Source organism: Anopheles coluzzii, chromosome 2, assembly GCF_943734685.1.
Source record: "Anopheles coluzzii chromosome 2, AcolN3, whole genome shotgun sequence".
Classification (NCBI taxonomy): Eukaryota; Metazoa; Arthropoda; class Insecta; order Diptera; family Culicidae; genus Anopheles; species Anopheles coluzzii.
The window spans coordinates 70996990-71015644 of NC_064670.1; the positions used below are offsets into that span (position 1 = coordinate 70996990).

At 45.0% G+C, this 18655-nt stretch overlaps 1 protein-coding gene across 2 annotated transcripts in view; it reads right to left on the minus strand.

Moving 5' to 3' along the window:
- Positions 1–935: 935 nt before the first annotated feature.
- LOC120949242 (transcription factor Ken 2) overlaps positions 936–18655 on the minus strand; it is a 37936-nt gene continuing 20216 nt past the window's right edge. For both annotated transcript variants that reach the window (XM_040366420.2, XM_040366421.2), the window contains exons 3-7: positions 7321–7486; positions 7017–7228; positions 6201–6931; positions 5845–6106; positions 936–5701 (exon numbers count right to left, since the gene is read on the minus strand). In XM_040366420.2, coding sequence (XP_040222354.2) covers positions 4917–5701; positions 5845–6106; positions 6201–6931; positions 7017–7228; positions 7321–7486 — 2156 coding nt within the window. In that variant the 3' untranslated portion in view covers positions 936–4916. The remainder of the gene's footprint in view (positions 5702–5844; positions 6107–6200; positions 6932–7016; positions 7229–7320; positions 7487–18655) is intronic.

Consider the following 18655-nt stretch of genomic DNA (forward strand, 5'->3'; position numbering starts at 1 on the left):
AAAGATGCCTGCTGTTGTGCTTACCAAGCCCATGGGTACTTTGTAAGCTATAAAGCTTTTTTTGTGACTCACATAGTGTACTAATCTGTAGAATTTTGGCGGGATTACAAAAGTTCTCGTGTAACATTCTCAATCGTAAATTTGAGAAAAACAAAAAAATATTAGTGATGTAAGTTTAAAAAGTAATTGTGTGTAATGATGATGGATCGTTTTTTCAGCTGAATAAACGGAGCAGCAATTAATCTTGTAATTGAAATAAATATGTTTGGCTTTTAATGAAACCCGAAATTGAATAGCTTTTTTTATAATGCCTATAAAAGAACATCCAGCCTATATTTCGTACAAAACCATTGTTGTCAATTGAAATTCAGTTGGATTCGTTCAATACAGTTGGATAAAAGGAACGATAGTAGTAGTAGCACCGACCAACCGACGTGACACTTGATTTACACAAGTGTCCCACACCTAAACACTGTAATTTGGTATTGAGGTGATCAAAAAGGTGGTATTGAGGTGAGAATAAATCATTTCATTTTCATTTACAGGAAACATTGCAGGAAAATCATTTTATAGGTTTTCAAATAACAACAAAAGAGGTGAGAAGTGGATAAAAGATTGCGCGTTGGAATTTGATTTGATTTGAAAACAAAAGGAGGCCCAGCAGTTTTTCGCTAGTGTCAAAGTAGTAAGCAAATCATTATAGAGATGGCGCTAGTGTGTAACGCGTATTTTCATTCGAAATAAGGAGACAGATTTTAATAGTAGTAGTAGTAGTAGTAGTAGTATAGTAGTAGTCATGGAATCGAAGCTCTACTAGTGAATTCGGACTGTTTTATGCACGTGTGTGTGCTTTCTTCTTACCCTTTTTAGCGGTATCTTATCCGGTGATTGGAATTTGGTGCAAAAAGAAACGCAAAACACTCATACACACAACTAACGATTTATGTGTCTTGTTTCTGATTCATAAAGCATTTATTAAATAATACATTTCTACACAATCGGCGCCCTTGTTTCTTCAAACAATCGATTTCTTCTATATGTACACCGTTTACTAACGTCTACTATGAACAATGGTGTGCATGTGTGTGTATATATGTGTACCGTGCGGTTATGTTGTACGAACGGCTTAAACTAGATCGTACAACTAACGGCAACGTGTAAGATGAAGGGACGAGAAGACAACGTAGTAGCCACAGGGGTTGCCATCGATACAGGCTTGCATGAGTGTGCTACCCCTTGCTAGGTTATGTTAATGGGTGCTTCGTTTAAGTACCCCCTTAAAGGCTCTAGTATACTACACTATTGAATACGCCGATATATTTATACATTTACTACACACTAAACTGAACACAACTCTTTCGAGTATAAGTGGGGTAAAATGTTTTTTTTTTTACTATTTTGTTGTTCTATTGTTTTTTGTTTCCTATTCTTCTTCGACACATACCTTCATTTCCTCGCGGTACCAGTTACTCTATTTTGTGGTAAGAGATATCATTATTAACACTAAATTATCCACTAACTGTCTTTATTACTTTTTTTTCTTCTTCTAGGGGCTTCTCTCTTAGTAAGGTGTTTCTCGTTAAGTGTGTTCGGCACAATAAATGTACATCCAGCATCGTATGCTCGAGCTAGAGCTTTGCTTTAACTAATCCTTGCATCTATGTACCATGCATTCGGTAATCTTTCCCACTCTTTCTTGAGTGTGCTAAGGAATGATGAGTGTGGGGGTTCTTTGTGTTAATACTAACATCCTTTGTGTACGTCGACAGCGATAGGGGGGAACGGATTTGTCCGTAGGTTTTGTCTTTTCTGCTGAAATCATGCATCATGTTTGGCGCATGTTCACACATTATCACGCATTCATCAAGGAAAGCAGATGTTAACGAATGTAGCGCTGCTGCACTCGTCTGTTCACTAATCGGGGGGGAAAGGCAGGAAATCGGGTTGAGTGGGGAAGAGTTGGGAATTAAACGTTATAAATACACATTCCTGTCCATTGTTTGTAAATTATATTTTTCGACTTTTTGGCATTCAAGCTTTTACTCCCCTCTATTACCGTCCCGTCGTCCCATGCTTTGCCGATCCGAGGACGGTGCCGGGTTAGATGGATATTTCGTTGGTTTATAAATTATTGTCCTTACTACAATAGATCATGTGTATGGTGAGTGTCTGAGTGCTTGAGTGAAGTAAGGTAAAAAAAACAAACAAAACGGTTTTTTTAAATAAAATATAACAAGGAAAACAGCGCGCACTGTGTGCAGGGTCACAGGGGATTGCGACGCAACGACACGCTTATACTCCTTTACTGATGAACCTATCGCAACAGCATCATGGCCTTCCAACATTCTTTTGTGTCTTTTTATGAACTATCAAAACTTGTTCAAAACGTTGTGCTCTTGCCGGAAGTAGAGATGATAGTGGGTGAAAATCATACTATTAGCTACTATTTTACAACCTAACACCTAGTACTTGGAGCACATCTTGGAGAACTCGCGGTTAAAATTTGTGCAAAACTGTGACTGACTGATGCCGTTACGGGAATGGGGAAAAGGGTAATAACGATGAAAGCTTAACATAATATGAACAGTACACACAAGCACACATGCACACTTGTACGATATCTTTGCAACACATCCCTGCTCCAGCTTTTACTCCCATCTGCAGGAGCAATGTAAGATTACCGGGATCTAGTGGATGCTTGCATTGTCTCTTTCAGAGTGTGCCTAAGAAACGGAGGGTCGTGCTTATGCGTGTGTGTGTGTGTGTGTGTTGCTGTGCTTTGTGTGAGACATATGCACACACAAGCATATCTTTAAGTGTTAATTATACATTTAGATTGTTTACTAGTACTAGTTACGGAATGGAAGTAAGTGTTTGAAATGTGGAACAGCACTGCAGGTTGAGAAACGCTACAACGGCCCGATTAGTATTATGTTTACAGTTACACGGGCCGAGTAACAACGTGCTCGTAGATTATTATAATAACACACAATGCTGTTCACATTTTTTGTTTGTTTTATTATTGCCGAATTCGCTAGCCATTTAGAAGTTTCTTACTACTTGCACTATACTTATAATTTGTACCATCTGTTTGCTAATAACAAATCGTTTCAACGCCTTCCCTTCACACAAATCACACACGCACATTCTTCCCACACATGAGTGTGTTTGAATAGTAAGCTACTAACAAATTACGCGTATTGTATTAAGTATTGTTGTGGTTTGCTTTTTGTTTGTTTGTTTGTTTTTCTTTTCTTGCTTTCTTAATTCATGTTTTACAGCATAGTGCTACCGTATTTACTTTATACGCGGTGTGTTCACAGTTTGCGGCATTTTAATTCAAATCGTGTTGTAATTTTTTGTTTGCCAACCATCACACTGTTGGCGATGGGCAAAAGAACACATTAACCATTTAACAAGCGCATTGAAAGTTCAAAATAATAATGTACGCACCATCTTTGTGCGATTGGAACGACAAAACAAAAATAAACAAACAAACTGGTGGTGATTTTTTCACCTAAAAAAACTTTAAGTTTATAATAAAATTTTTAAACGTCCTTCAACCGTCCTGGACAGCTTTGTGCTCCAAAAAGCACACGAAAAGGCGGGATGAGTATTACACATAGAATGGCATGCGATCAACATGCTTTTGCTGGTACAAAGATATTTACGAGACCTGCTCCTTTGTACGGCAAAGAACCCTGTGTAAAAGGCTCGGCTTGGTGCTTTGGGTCTTGAAGAGAGGGTTCATTTGTGCTTTTGGGAGTATCTTCCAACTCTGTAAGTACAACGTTTGTGTTTGTGCACCAACATATAGGATGATATTATGGTGCTGAATATTATATTGTTGCTTTTTTTGTTTAATTCAAATCATCAATTAATCTGCACAAAACAATAGAAAAAGCAACACCAGAAGAGAAAAGCAAAGTAGAGGAGTTTGCTACGAGGTACGGTACCTCCTTTAAACCGGACGCTTGGGAAGTGAAATAGTTGGCACGATGCCATCATCATGGAGTGATGATGGAAAGGAGATAAAGGGGCTGTGAAATGTACAAGATGTGGAATATTTTTGTTTGCTTTAGTACTATAACCATCGTATCCCGTCGTGTGTGTTCTATGGTTTCGAAAGGTTGTTCTAATTCACTGCTCAATCAAGTGCAGTTGAGGCGTATACACTAGTATCCCAAACAGTCGGTCGGTAGGTACGCCGCTCACATTCGGCTCACGTGGTGGCTGCAGTTTGGCAACTCTTGCTACTACTAACTCGTCATTGTTACATTTACACTCACCAAACAGTACAGCTACAAATCTGCTCACCTTCGTGAAGGGGGTTATTTCGCACGCGGTTCTGACTAACAAGCAGCTTTCGAGTTTTGAAATGTTCAATCTTCCTGTGGAAAATCAAGGCAAAACTCGCAAACTTTTGCTAAGTATCGATGCGTTCGAGCGGGATGGTAGCGACTACCATTACTACTGTCACTTCTGCTCACTAATCTGCTATTATCGCTCTTCTCTCTTTAGTGGAATGAATTGACGAAGTATTTGTGGTTTTTTGTTCAGTATACCTCTGCAGAAGAAGGAAAGGTGCATTGTAAGTATGTACACGGACGAGCCGTGAACTGTTTTTTCTCCTCTTCCGTTGCTTTCATATTGCTTCGATAAGATCACCTTTCCGTACGTTGACCGAATGTCGCATCAACAACGTTCGTTAAACCCTCGCCTTCGAGTGTGACCGATGAGTTCAATACGGCAAGGAGCTACAGTGACGCGTACAGTTCGAACCGATGGTGACGCTGAAAGTAACGTCGCAGATAGCTCTGCTCGTAATTGGCGATCGGTGCCCGATGATCGATCGTAGTGTGATGGTTGATGCGATCGGAGCCGGAAAGTGCCATCACCACCGGTGGCATTGCGTATCATTCGTGCAGATTTTTACTCAGCAGCAGGTTGTTATGATGCCCGGAAAGATGGCGGACCAGCTCCTGCAGCGTCTCGAAGTACAGTGTACAGAAGCAGCAGGTATACCGTCCGCCCGCTTCCGGTGAGTTGATGATGTTCCGATGCACCGAGCAAAGGTGCTTTAGCAGATGCGCCTTTTGCTTAAACATTGCCACGCACAGCCGACATGCAAACGGTTTTTCGCCCGTGTGCACCCGCAGATGCGTTTTTAGGTTCCAGGACATGCCAAACTGTTTGCCACAGTACTCGCAACGATACTCGCGCACTGGCGTGTTGCCACTGCTCAGCCCGCCTCCTACCGTTCCACCGCCACCACTGGCAGTGGAACCGGAACCGGTACCGGTGAGGCTACTGGCCGCACTAGCCCCACTGCCACCGCATGCGCTACCCCCACCGCCCAAACGAGCACTGAGTACTGCTTCGGCCTGGCTGCTTTCAAAGTTTTTCATCTGCTGGATCAGCTCGGCAGGTTTGGTGTCCGTGTTGGCACTGGCCGCATGCAGATACGGCACCGCCAGCAAATCCGCCGGCCCACCAGGCAATGCTGCCAGTGCAGCGGACGGCCAAGGATAGACGAACGGCGCAACCGCAAGCTTGTTGTCCGCGCTGGGCGGACGTATCCGATTGTTGTTGTTGCTGCTTGTGTTGTTGTTGTTGTTGTTGTTATTGCTGGACGAATGGTTGTTACCGAGCGCCGCAATGTCGGTGGGCCGAGGGGTACCAGGTGAACCGGGTCGTGCATCTAGGCAAAGCAAACATCAACACAGTCAAAATGGAGGGAGAGAATTCAACGTTCAGCAGCGGCTAAAGTGCCGCTTACTGTGAAAGACTCAACACCACTTGCACACAAATTTCGAGCGCATCCTTCTACTCGGCAAAACTTACCTGGCAAATACGTCGGCGGTGCAGAGAGGAAGCACTTGCGTGTCCGAATATCCTCCAAATAGCTGGGCACGAAGGGTGGATTCTGTGCCGGCGAGTTGTGAAATCCGGGCCGTCGCTTCCGGTGCGGAGTCACGACATAGTTGTCCGGCGAGCCGTGCAGCAGTTCGTGCTCGAGTGGCTTCAGCGATTCGGCATCGGAATGTATGTAGTACGCTTTCCGCTTGGTACGAAACGGATCCAAGTATCGAGGAGGAAGCAGATTCTATTGAGTGCGAGAAATGAGATCAAAAGGTTCGATGGTTGAGCAACTGGGTGGATATCATTACCAACTAAAATATGTATCCTCACTCATTTACCTTCGTCGGTGCATTGCCTATCGTTTCGACATCGATGTTTGCGTCATCTGAATCTCCATCCTGTTGCTGCTGCTGCTGCTGCTGCTGCTTTACGATGGACAGATTGACGGGATCGGACGAGCTGCGTCTTCGACTGCGCAACGTATCACTGCCACCGGCACTGTTGGGCGTTCGACTGATCGCCTCAGCGCGCGCCCCATCGTCCATCATGTCGCGGTCTTCCACGTCCAGCTCAAAATCTTCGTCGTCTTCCGGATCGGGATCACAGCCACTGCCTTCACCGCTGTGCCTTGCCGAGGGAGTTCGCCGATCGACGTTCGACGAGCGGGAAGCTTCAACCGTCACATCACCCCCACGACTGCTGCTCGATTCACTCCTTGCCTCCCCGGCAGTACTGCCCGCTTCGTCGCCCGCGATACCAATCCCACCCCCACCGGTTGCACTTCCGCCACCGTCATCTTCATCGTGCCGATTGATTTGCTGCAAGTTGTTGTTGCTCTTGATGATCGCTTCATCGACCTCGTCCATGTAATCGGTATCCTCACGGTCACCACCATCCTCCGAGCTGCCCGCAGAATGGTGCTCTCGTTTAACGTTTATCCTTCGGCTGGCTGGACTGGCGTCGCGCGAACCCGAATGATCCTGACTCTTTGTGCGCCTCCGACGATGATCCAGTGCTCCGATACCCTCATTCCGGTTGATATCTACCAAGGGTTCTGACTTTTGCGATTCTAGAAACCCGGGGAAAAAAGCTTACCAGTTAGAATAGAGCCTTAGTGCGGCAACATGTCCGCCACCTTGAAAACCACCACTTACCACTGTCGTTGGAGCAGTCGGAGTTTTTCCAGATGCTGGGCTTAATTTGTAGTAACGCTAAGAGATCTTGCAGGTGGTGCACCTCGTTTGCGGGCACGTACACTTGCCCGGAGTACAGGAAGTCGAGCAGCAGCCGGAAGTAACACACCTGCACATCCGGGAAGTAAACGGTGGTTTCGCCCTCCAGCATCGGAGTCTCTTCCAAAATCATTCTGCACGGTACAATACAGAAACAACAAAAATAATTATTTTGAAGAAATCCCCTCCTATTTGCCCGCAGCAATTGCCCGTCCGCGTTGCATACCGTATGAGTGGACTGGCAGCCGCCAGTACCAACTTGTGTGCTCGCACAGTCTCCTTGCCATCACAGATGAGTAGCAGATCTGTCGCATGCTCTCCGCGAAATGCTGCACCAATTTCCTGGAGTATGCACTCGCCGTGTTTGCTATAGTGCAGCATCAGCATTCTAACTGTAGTGTAAGAATATGAAGGAAAAAAGGGGAAAAACTATTTAGAATTGCAATTTCCAGATAGATTTGATAGGTTCAATTAAATGTTACATGCTGCAGTTTCGTATACGTCGCACAAATAGTCTATTTTAGCCTTACAATTATTTGGACAATGTCTTGCATTCAATAATGTAACTGTTTGTATACATTATACTTATGATACAGGGGTTTACAGGAGTTCTCATAATTTTGGGACACTTTTTTGACGCTTCCTAATGGGAAATTAACTTTATGTTATACGAATTGGATTCTACTGTGCCCTACTCAGTAGTGGTGGAAGCTCGGAATCGGACCTACCTGATTCCGATTCCGTGTTCGGAACCAATTCCGGAGCGGATCCCGATGCTGGAATCGTTTCCGATTCCGGAGTCGATTCCGGAGCCGATTCCGGAGTTGGTTCCGGAGCCGATTCCGGAGTCGATTCCAGAGCCGATTCCAGGGTTGGTTCCGGAGCCGATTCCAGAGTTGGTTCCGGAGCCGATTCCGGAGTTCCGGAATCAATTCCAGAATCCGAATCGTCTCCGGAATTGGAATCGACCTGGGAATCGCAATTTGCTCCGCTAACGGAATCAGGCTTGACTCCAGAAATGGAGTTAGCTCCAGAGTGAGAATTAGTTTTTGAATGGAAATAAGGAGTATGGGAAGCGAAATAAGTCCGGAAATCTCCATGTGAATAGATCATTTACAAGTAACTTTTGATTCTTTGCCGCTATCAACACGTAGCATCATTGGACCCAAACGCCTGTTCCTATGAAGATGCCGAAATCGACTCCATTTCAAAGCCAATTCTGATTTCGGAGTCAATTCTGATGTCGGAGCCGATTTTGATTCCGGAGCCAATTCCGGAACCGATTCCGATTCCGGAGCTGATTCTGATTCCGGAGCCAAATCCGATTCCAGAGCCGATTCTAGTTCTGGAGCCAATTCCAATTCCGGAGTCAATTCCGGAACCAATTCTGGAGCCGATTCCGAAACCAATTCCGGTGTCGATTCCGGAATCGATTCCGGAAACTGATTCCGGACCTACTATCAGGAATCGATTTCAGAAAACTTCGGTGCTACTCAGACTACTACTCAGACAGTCTCAGTTGTGCTGCAGAGTGGTAAAGGAGTGCATATGTGCATATATCCATAAAGTGCGATTTAGTATGGGTATATGAAAATAAAAAATGCTCAAATATTTGAACAAAAATATATACAACAGTATTTTAAAATTATGGTTTCATGTGATGATGTGAGCGACAAAATGACAAAAAAAATGTTATCATTTATTTTGGAAAACATTCCATATAATGAAGAAATAAAATATATGAGTATTTTGTGAGCTATCAACAATCATTTTCACGTTCGATCACGTTCGTAATAGCCGTTTAGGGGCGCAATCACAATCGAAAGCTTCCTGCACATTGGCTCGTTGAAATCTACTTCTAATGCAGTAGAGCATTGTGAATAGCCACACCACAATGTACGTATGCGTATGTATATTTGTTCTACTCTGATGCGCGGTGCACAACAACCACATCATGTGATATCTTCCATTGCATTTGAGCGTTTCAAAGAGCTTCATTTGTTCCCCACACTGCTCCTCGCAATTACCATCGAAAAACGTTGCGCACGCGTAGCACTTTCTTGGCGTGCGAGTGCATTGGAAAGTATTGTAGAACGATACGATACCTCACAGCAAAACGAAACAACGAAGCTGCAAACTGTACGGCGAATAGTGTTCCTAAATAGTCATCGTTCGATGGCATTAGAACAAAAAAAAAGAAACAATACTATCTTGGTGCATCCAAGGCAAACAGCACGAAAGCAGGGGGTTTTGTTTTTTCGGGGCTACCCATCCCATTAATATTCAAACATAGGAAAGGCCATTTTTTTACGCTGAGAAGCGGACACGTTTTTGTCATCCCGAAGGACTTGAGGTCAAGCGCCTTCGAAGTTCATTATGCAATGGGGGTTTCGATGACTAGTGTGCTACGGGTGGTGCAAGTGTGTGTGTGTGTGCAGATTCGATTACGGTTCGTTGCCATTACGGTGGCCTTTCAAATTCGCTCCATGGACGAATTTTGCACATGAGAAAAGCAAATTTATGAATGTCACACACATACTCAAAATCACATTCCACTCATGGTCATGGGGATTGCACACCCGCGGCATTGGCCTTCCGTTGGTTCTCGTTTTATCGCGTTTTGAAGGAAAGAAGATGGGGTGCCGGGGGGGGGGGGGGGGGGGAGGGCCCTTCTCCTTACGATCCCACCTATCTATCTCACCCGCAATGGTCCCACCATTCGGGTTGGGCCATTCGTTTCCAAAATGGTGAAAACGCGACTAGCCCCCTCCCCCGAAAAGCTTCGATCGCGGTTTGTTGGACGGTGGCCGTGAAACTTGACAAAACGCGCGCGCGCTCGCGCACACACCATCCTCTGTCAGTTGTGCGTATAGTATGTACGTTTGTGGTCGCAAGGGAGCGCTGCGGCGGACACGCGCGTTCGATTCGCCTTCGTGACACGCTTGTCCTTCGCCTTCGTTCATGCCGGTGTTGTAACGCACGCACGTCCGTGTGCGTCTCTCTCTCTCTCGTGGTGCGTAAATTCGAAAGTCACTCTATAATCAGTCAACCCTCACGCGCGCTCGTCGCACGGCACCAACTCGTCAGTGAAACTGTCACCATTCGATGGCGATATCGGCAGTGTAGCGTAAAGGACGTCGGATTAATGCTGTTTCTGCACAGGTACTGATCCAACTGGGTCCATCCACGTCGGTGGAGGGATTTCCTTCCCTATAGGCGTGTTATCGAACCTCCGGAGTCCGGTCTTAATTAGTTAACCTTCGGACCGGGGCCGGCAAGCGCTTTTCATAGTGTTAACAACGCTCGAAAGGGAAAGGTAAAGATAGCGAACAGAACGAGCGACGAGAAAGGAAAGAAAGAAGGACGGCCGCATAAAGCCGCGCAGCCTGTTGTCAGCCTCCGCATCTCATCGCGATCATTGTTTGAACATCAACCGAAAGGAACAGCGTCGAATGTCGCACACATACGTGCTTGCGTACATGGCGACACACACACAATATGTATGTTGCTGCCGTAGCGCAGCACCCGTAGAGCGGGGAGCGCGTATTGAGTCAAGTCCAAGGTCAGCAGCAGCAGCACCAAGAGAGGAAATGCTTTGAAGCGAGACGAACGATATACACAACAAATAGCGCGCAGGAGAGTGTTCTTCCCCGATCTTTGCGCCCGAACAGCGCCCAAAATTGAAGTCTCCCACCATCCTCTTCGGCTGGATGGACCCCCAACACACCACACTGTCTTGTCCCAATGTCTGCGGTATTCCAGCTCCAGACACTGGCCAGCAGCAGCCGCAAATGCCTTACCTTCTTTTTACCTTTGCGTAATTATTCATCCGAAAATCTTGCTTGACTCACATCGGGAGTTTGTGTGTGATCTTTTCTCTTTTTTCCGCGATCGCGGCGATGAAATGCACAACACAAACCAACAAAAATACTATGCCGATCATGTAAATGGACTGCAATCAACCTTTTACTAAGTGATCGTACTCTTTGAAATTTTTTTTTATTTTTACAAGTGATATTACTAGCTTCCAAAAATGCAACAAATCTCAAACTGCAGATGCAATTCACCCAGCCTTTGTACGGAAAAGCAGGGAGTAGTAACAGGAACGAAAGGAAGAAGAACATTCCACTCTCATTAGCGTGTTCTATTATGATAATTCACACATCAACAATTGATGGACTCCGTAGACAAACAATTCGCAAAGCCGTGCGGTGCATTTTGTCGAGAAGGTGAACGAACTGTCCATATCAAATGCACCATATTTGCGGCCAAATTTAGCCCACGAAAATGTAGAATTCGATTTTGGCCCATTGTTGCAACAAATTGTCCCATTCCTTTCTTGGAATTACTTCCAAAAATCAAAATCGTTAAAATGTGTTTATGCGGTAGTGAGTCCAAAATCTACCAGAAAAAAACCCTCTCTAAGTTAATAAAAAGTCGTTCACAATCCGTTTTGCGAGAGGAATCGTTCAAGGTCACTCGCTGCTCTCGTCCCTGCTGTCGAAACAACGATTTGCCAGCCACGAACAGGGAGCGCGTCTCGTCTCGTACGCCAGACAGGATAGCGAGAAAGGAAATACTTTCCATCGAAGGCTAGTCACCACCGCCACCATCCCGACACCATGGACCGTTCAGGCTCAGTAGGCTAAAAAAGTTTGCTTTTACTTTAGCAGCGTATGCTCTCATGTTTGTGTGTGCCTTTTTCACATTCCTGCCTTTCTTCTCTCTCTTTCTTCTCTCTCTTTCTTCTCTCTCTTTTTTCTCTCTCTCTCTCCCTTTCTCTTTTTTTCTCTCTCTCTCTCTCTTTCTATAGCGGTGCATAATCTGATTTCCTCTTTGATTATATTTTGGGGTATGATTTATTCGCACACTTTCTGCAACACACATGAATATGCCGGCTTACCAACACACACACACACACACACACGCACACACAGTACAAATTCGCGTTATAATAGAATCCTGCCTGGCACACACATACATGCTACACTGTGCTCAGGTTCGTTCGCGGATTAGGGAGCAGGAGTAGAAGGGTTGAGGGTGGGAGGGTGAAGTGGTGTGCCAGCGGTAAATGGATGTCAACCCTGCGGTAACCTATTAACCGGTTTATATGCGTTCATTACACACACGATCATCTTTCTCTTTGCTCCGCTTCTACTGTTTCAGCGTTCCTGTCTGCTGTGTGCCGCGCGCATCGTCATCACAGTAGCCGTCCTTTTATTTACCCTCCTTTCCCGTCACATGCAACGACGCATTCCTTGCGCTTAGATTGGAGAAACCCTGGTGTTCTGATGATTTAAATTTGACTAACACACTGTCAAGCAGCCCACAGCACAGTGCCAGCAGTTCGCCGATCGGGCTGTGTCGGGGTGTATTGGGGGGTGTAAATTGCGCGAAAGGTGATGCAAAACAACGCGCGCGCGCACACACACACAAATGCACGTTCGTAGACGTACATACACATCACATAGACCCTCCACCATTTAGCCTCGCGCAGCAGCCATTAATGATGGCAGGAACACATCCTCGTTCCATGAATCACACGAATGGACGCTTTTGCACGACGGGTGGGCTTTGAAGGTTGATTAGAATTGTGCAGAAAACAAACGAAGCTGCTGCTAGAAGGCCGCCACGTTCAAATAAGCGTTCATTCTCTGCTACATAACTATATTCTTTTTGGTATTGTCCAGAAAACGCTTCTAATCGAGGTGAAAGTGCTGTATGTTAAAGAAATTATTACGTATTTACATACCGAAAGCAGCATATTTCTTTTCCTCTTTTTTTGCCGGCCGTAAATGGAAATGCACGGCAAAACGAAAACGGCGATGAAACAAAATCGGTGGCAAGAAAATTATAGCCAACCCCCAAATGCACCCATTTGCATTATCTTCTGTTCTGCGCTTCCCGAAACCGTACGTGTATGTGTTTGTGTGCGCGTACTTGTTGGATCACAAGCAGACAGGAAACCCTACCCTGTCGCAACTCTGCGCGTTTCGTGTGAGCAACATGTGAGATTGTTGCACAAGCCCAACCACCACCACACCACCACCACCACCACCACAACACATCAAGTTGATCCGCCGCTCCGCCAGACTTTCACGGTTTGCACCGACTTTTCAAGGTCACACATTCTCTTGTTTCACTGCTACTTCTTTATCGCCTCTTTCTTTTGGTTCGGAGTGCACCAAACAGCGAATAAGAAAAAAAAAAGACACTTGGGCAACGCGGCTCAGACAGCAGTTCTTCTTTGCACGACTTAGACGCAGACCTCCGCCGAGCCGCTGCTTTCGCCCCTGACCACACACACCCCTTGCACGACGCGGTGTGTACACATCTTTTTCGCATGTTCTTCTCTCCCCGCCGAATGGTGTGGCGGGCACTGTTCTTCGCGAAACACGCACACACACACACGCATTTGCCGCAATCTACTATTCAAATCCGTTTTCCTTCCCTGGTTCCTTCTTTGCCGTTGCTTACTTATCGCTTCCCGTTGCGCTCGCGTAGATGCGGAGAGATTACCTCTCAGCGATTATTTCACTCTCCATTCCACAGCCTGCCGTGTGTCTGGACTTTTTCCTTTTCTTTTCGTTTGTTTTCGCAACCCTATCCATCTCTCTTGGCCGCTTTTCCCGGTGGCTTCGTTCTCGAACGGCGCGCGCGGACGATCGAGAATGCAGAAAGAGGGAAAAAAGGCACTTCTTAAGACTGACCGCATGTTGCGGAACCGGTTTACCATCCACTGACATTTCTTTAATTCAGCACATGCACACAGAGGAAGGAAAGCGTCGAAGGAGACTTGGCCCGGTTTTTGCTTTTTTTGGTGCAGCAGGAGGAGACGAATCGAAGACGAAGAGGTGAAGGGGAGGGGAGTTAGCGCGTAGAGTTTTTTTTTTATGCTATCGTCTGCTCCGATTTTTGCTCTCTGCAGAAGGTGAAAATAAGGTTGTCCATGGAGAGTTTTTATACAAAAGAAAAAGGTTCTTGCCAGGAAGTAAATCAGTTTACATACATCGAGCCCCGTTTGTTTGTTTGTTCTTTCCGTATGTACTTGTCCATTAATGTATCATGTTCGTAAGATATCTAAGGTGCATCCTTAGTGAACCTCTGCCGATGTCAACAGAATGAGAAGAATATGCCAACATCGATCGATCGGTACCGCCAAATAAAAACTTCGAAACAGCACGCTGTCGATCATTTGAAGCGTCTGGTAGGCGAACGCAAACGCACAGCTGTCATCAGTGCGGACGGAGAACGCGCTCTCGCAAAAGGTACGCAATTCTAATGAAGCACAGCAAGGCGGTACACGCACAACACAGCCTGCCGCTGCTAGCCAACACAAACGCGCGTCTTCCGTCATTTGCAAAACTCATTGAACGGTCAATTTAGAGCTGGGCCACTCACATCACATCGCCTGCTTCTCAATATCGCTGTTGCGCATCGAAAATCGTGTTTCGCCGCCTTCGGTCCGGATTACGAATGCAATTGTGTTTTGCATCTCATCTCAGTCCACCCACCCCGGCACACACACTACCTATGCGAAGGTCCTGGTTCTGTTTTGCCGCGTTTAAAAACGATCGACTCCCCTTCCTTCTTCGTTCGTTTTCTAACTAGGGTTGCGCGCGGGGAAAACGCTGCCACCACTTGAAAGGAACACGGCGGAAAAAATGGAATTAGAATTTCATACCCTTTTCCGAAACGAGCGCGAATCGAGCAACTCGCTCGCTACCTATTGGATTGCATCGAAGCGCAATCACGCCGCGGGTAGCAATGACTAAAATTGGATCTTTCCTTCCACACTGCTGCTGCCGCTGCTGCTGCTGCTGCTGCTGCCCCGCATCATATATCTCCAGCATTATATAGGAGTGGCTGGCTGCAGGGGGTACACATCACCCAGCAGCAGCATGCAGCAGCTGGCACCGCCATGGAATAGGGGTAGTTAAAAAAAGGGAATTCAAATTTTGCACGGAGAGCGAGAGGTCGCTTGCAAGGGGGCCTTCTCCTCCGGGAGGGTGTGAAGGAGGAAAAAAGAAAAACAACTCGCTCATAGCGAAAAAGCAACAACAAAAACATTGCGTACCAAGAACGCAAGGTGAGGAAAGGGGGAGGCTGTCAAGGGCTGGGTGGTGCATTAGCGGGGTACACAACAAATACGTCAAAACTACACCCATTAGGCATTGGTTTGGGTTCGTAGGAGGACCAACCCACTACCGCACTGATGGCAACATCAGCAACACCAAACCACCACCCCGCCCCGTTCGGTATTCCGTTTCATCCATCCAACCTGACGCCCGCTTCGGCCTCCAGCCGGTGGTTCCCTATCGTCAAAGCGGCGGCACTCTTCTTGCGCTCTTGGAAACGCGCGCCGCTTGTGAAACACGTGGGAACGCGACGATCGAGCACATGCACCTAGGGCACAACGAGATACACCGTTTGTTCAATGGCGCATTGCACGCCTGTTCCCGGGAGTATCGTGTGTTACGTAACATTGTGCGACGAGTAACAATAACATCAGTGAAGCTGCAATCGTTGTGTCATTATTTCACCTGCCATGCAAAACATGCTTATCGTGTTGCCCTAGGGATATCGCACACTTTCATTTTTTAGATCGGATCAAGCTTTAATTTAAAGATAAATTGTACTAAACTACGTATTTCGATAAGACGTTTTCTTGACGTTCAATGAAAGTCCCTTATTGAATCAATGGTTCCCCAATGCCTGGTAGCTCATTTCTGCTACATGCATCAGCGTTCACCTGTAAAACGGGTTGGCCGGTTTGATTGCCGGTGCCAAGTGCAAAGCTGCCGCGAAATAATTATCGTTCTGCTATTCGCGTTCTAAAGCAGCGGTAAACGGAGTGTCGAAGGGTGAACATTAGAAAGGAACGGTGTGCCATACAGGCGTCTAAAGCACGGTTGACTCACACTGCTACAAGGTGTTGCTAAACGGGCAAGAGTTGTTCGAAACGATGCATAGTGCTTGCAAATGCGATAATGGTAAATGCTGCCTACATTCCTACAATTTAGCTCAAAACAAATTTGACTGTTAAAATTGACAAACATTAACAACATAACAAATTCGAACAACTGTTTCGTCATTGCCTTATTTTAGCTTTCGGCAGCGTTAGGCGTAAAACTAAGTATCTGCATTATGATACTTCACTTACTTAAGTTATGTTTATGTTTATTGTGTTTTGATTTTACGTGATTTACTGTGTTCTTGTGTAAATGATCGTAGATATATACCATCAGTAAATAAGGTACTCAGTTCACCCCTTCCATATTCTCTTAAGTTGTATTCCGATCGAATACTCGCCATATCCAGCAAGGTAGATGGATTCACGTTTTAACTGGCTTCAAATGCACATTCTCATCGTATTTGCTCAGCCTTTCACTCACGACAGAAACTGACAATGAGACATTGCACGCTAGGTTGGTGGAAAGTGTTAGGGGAAAGCTGAGACAGAGAGTAACAGAAAATCTACACGTTGCACCGTTGATTACGCCATCGCTGTAATCACACTCATATTCCCATCATTAGAATTGATGCAAGGTTTACAGTTTTATTTAGCTATGTCGCAGGGCGATCGCTATGCCATTACGGTAGCATTTGCTAGGTGTCTAATGGATGATCATTTTAAGCGACGTTTGATCGAAACCACTGCCGTTCCTGCTACCTTTTAAAAATATTCATCAAAACAGATTTTAGAAATAACAATTTTGATCACTGTTCGCACAAAGCGTCTCTTGCGAAGGCAAAACGGGATGCAATTAGGACCTAACACAATGGAGGCGCATGGCAAGTTATGAGGCGTGGACGACAAAATTGCTTCTAAACCGGAACCCTAGCCAGAAACCGGAACAGCCTTTCCAATTCCCACGAATGACTTCATCGATAAAACGGTGTGTGAATATGATTCACATACCTCACACCGGAGGAGTAGAACAAAGGGATCAAGCTGCACTACACACATTGGGGAGCGCAGTCAAGGGTTCACCGCAAAAGTGCCGGGCAACAGGTTGATCACAATCCAGGTTAGTATTGCAATGCAAATTAAACGACATCACACACACATACACGCACTCGCTCGTTTAGATGCAGTATGTAAAACGATCTTTGGTGGTTGATAATTGCACACTTGCAGAGCGGGAAAGATTCAACTTTTTTCCTTTTCATGTTCTAAATACCTTGCGTATACTAGGGGCTGAATGTTAATATTGTCTTTTATGGTACATATTAAGGAATTGTGTGCATGATATAAAAATAACTCGTATGTGTGTATGTAACGCCAAAAAAAAAAAAACAATCCAATGAAACCACTTCTTGAAGGTAAACGTAGAAAACTAGCTCGTAGCATATTGCGTGAATGTTAATGCAAGAGAGAAATGAAAAGTAAAGTAAAAACAACAAACCAACTAGCGACCTAAAACCGGTTTTATGAAATGAAAGTAAAAGTTGAACATTTGCAAAAATAAAAAAAAGACGATAAAAAGCCCCGAGAACCATGTCAACTAGTCAACGAAGAGCGAAACAAAAAGAAGGTCGAAAAAGACATATGACAAAGAATGAGAGCCTATAGAAGCAGAAGGACAACAGAGAGAAATTAAGACACAAACCAAGAGGAAGGTAAGAGCATAATGGATGGTGCTGCATAATTCAGCACACCGACTAGAGCAAGCACAATGTTACTGAAATAGGAAAAGCGTACAGTTACCTTCATTCTTTCATATATGTATTACATCTTTTACAATATATATCACATTATAGATACATTCATGTTTTATAAAACTGTGGATAAACTGTAAGATTTGCAATATGAAAATTTAAATTCTGTTTTAGTAAAGCTTGACTATTTATGCTTTGGAAAATGATGATCTCTGATATTCCAAACATTCACAACTGATATTATTTCCCACAAACTTTACATGAACCGTGAAACGATAAGTTTCATCTCAAAAGTTTGCGCCATACATTTTAAACCGATTTAAGATCTTATACTCGATGGGAATAATAGGGATTGGGTAATGAATAACAACATATGCTTGAAAACTTGTGATCTTAAATGTTCAACTAGCCGATTCAATAATAAACTTATCATTCCAGCATAATAATAAATAAATACGCCCAACGGCTAATATTTCATTTACCTACTTCCACGCTGCCTTTAGAGGAAAGCACTGTCTTGGTTGATAGGAACAACAAATAGTTGGCGCGTCTTTTCCTGTGCACTACAGCTACATAACAATAAAGGAAAACTCCTTTGCCGATGTTATACATTTTAATCGCTAGTCGACAATGATCGCATTCATTGCCGAAAGTGGTTATCAATCTTATTCGCTATTTGATTGGGTGTTTGTAGGCGGAATGGTTCCAACGGCATAGCAAGATGCACAAGCTGATGATAGGAAAGAACAACACTTTTCCAACTTTCGGTGAACGTTGCGTGCGCGGTGAGACAACCGGCACAGGAAGGCGCCAGTCTACACGAGACAGCATGGAAAATAACTTCAACGCTGCACTTCCGGTGTTGTTTTGATTTTTAGACCAGCAAAATGTATTACATT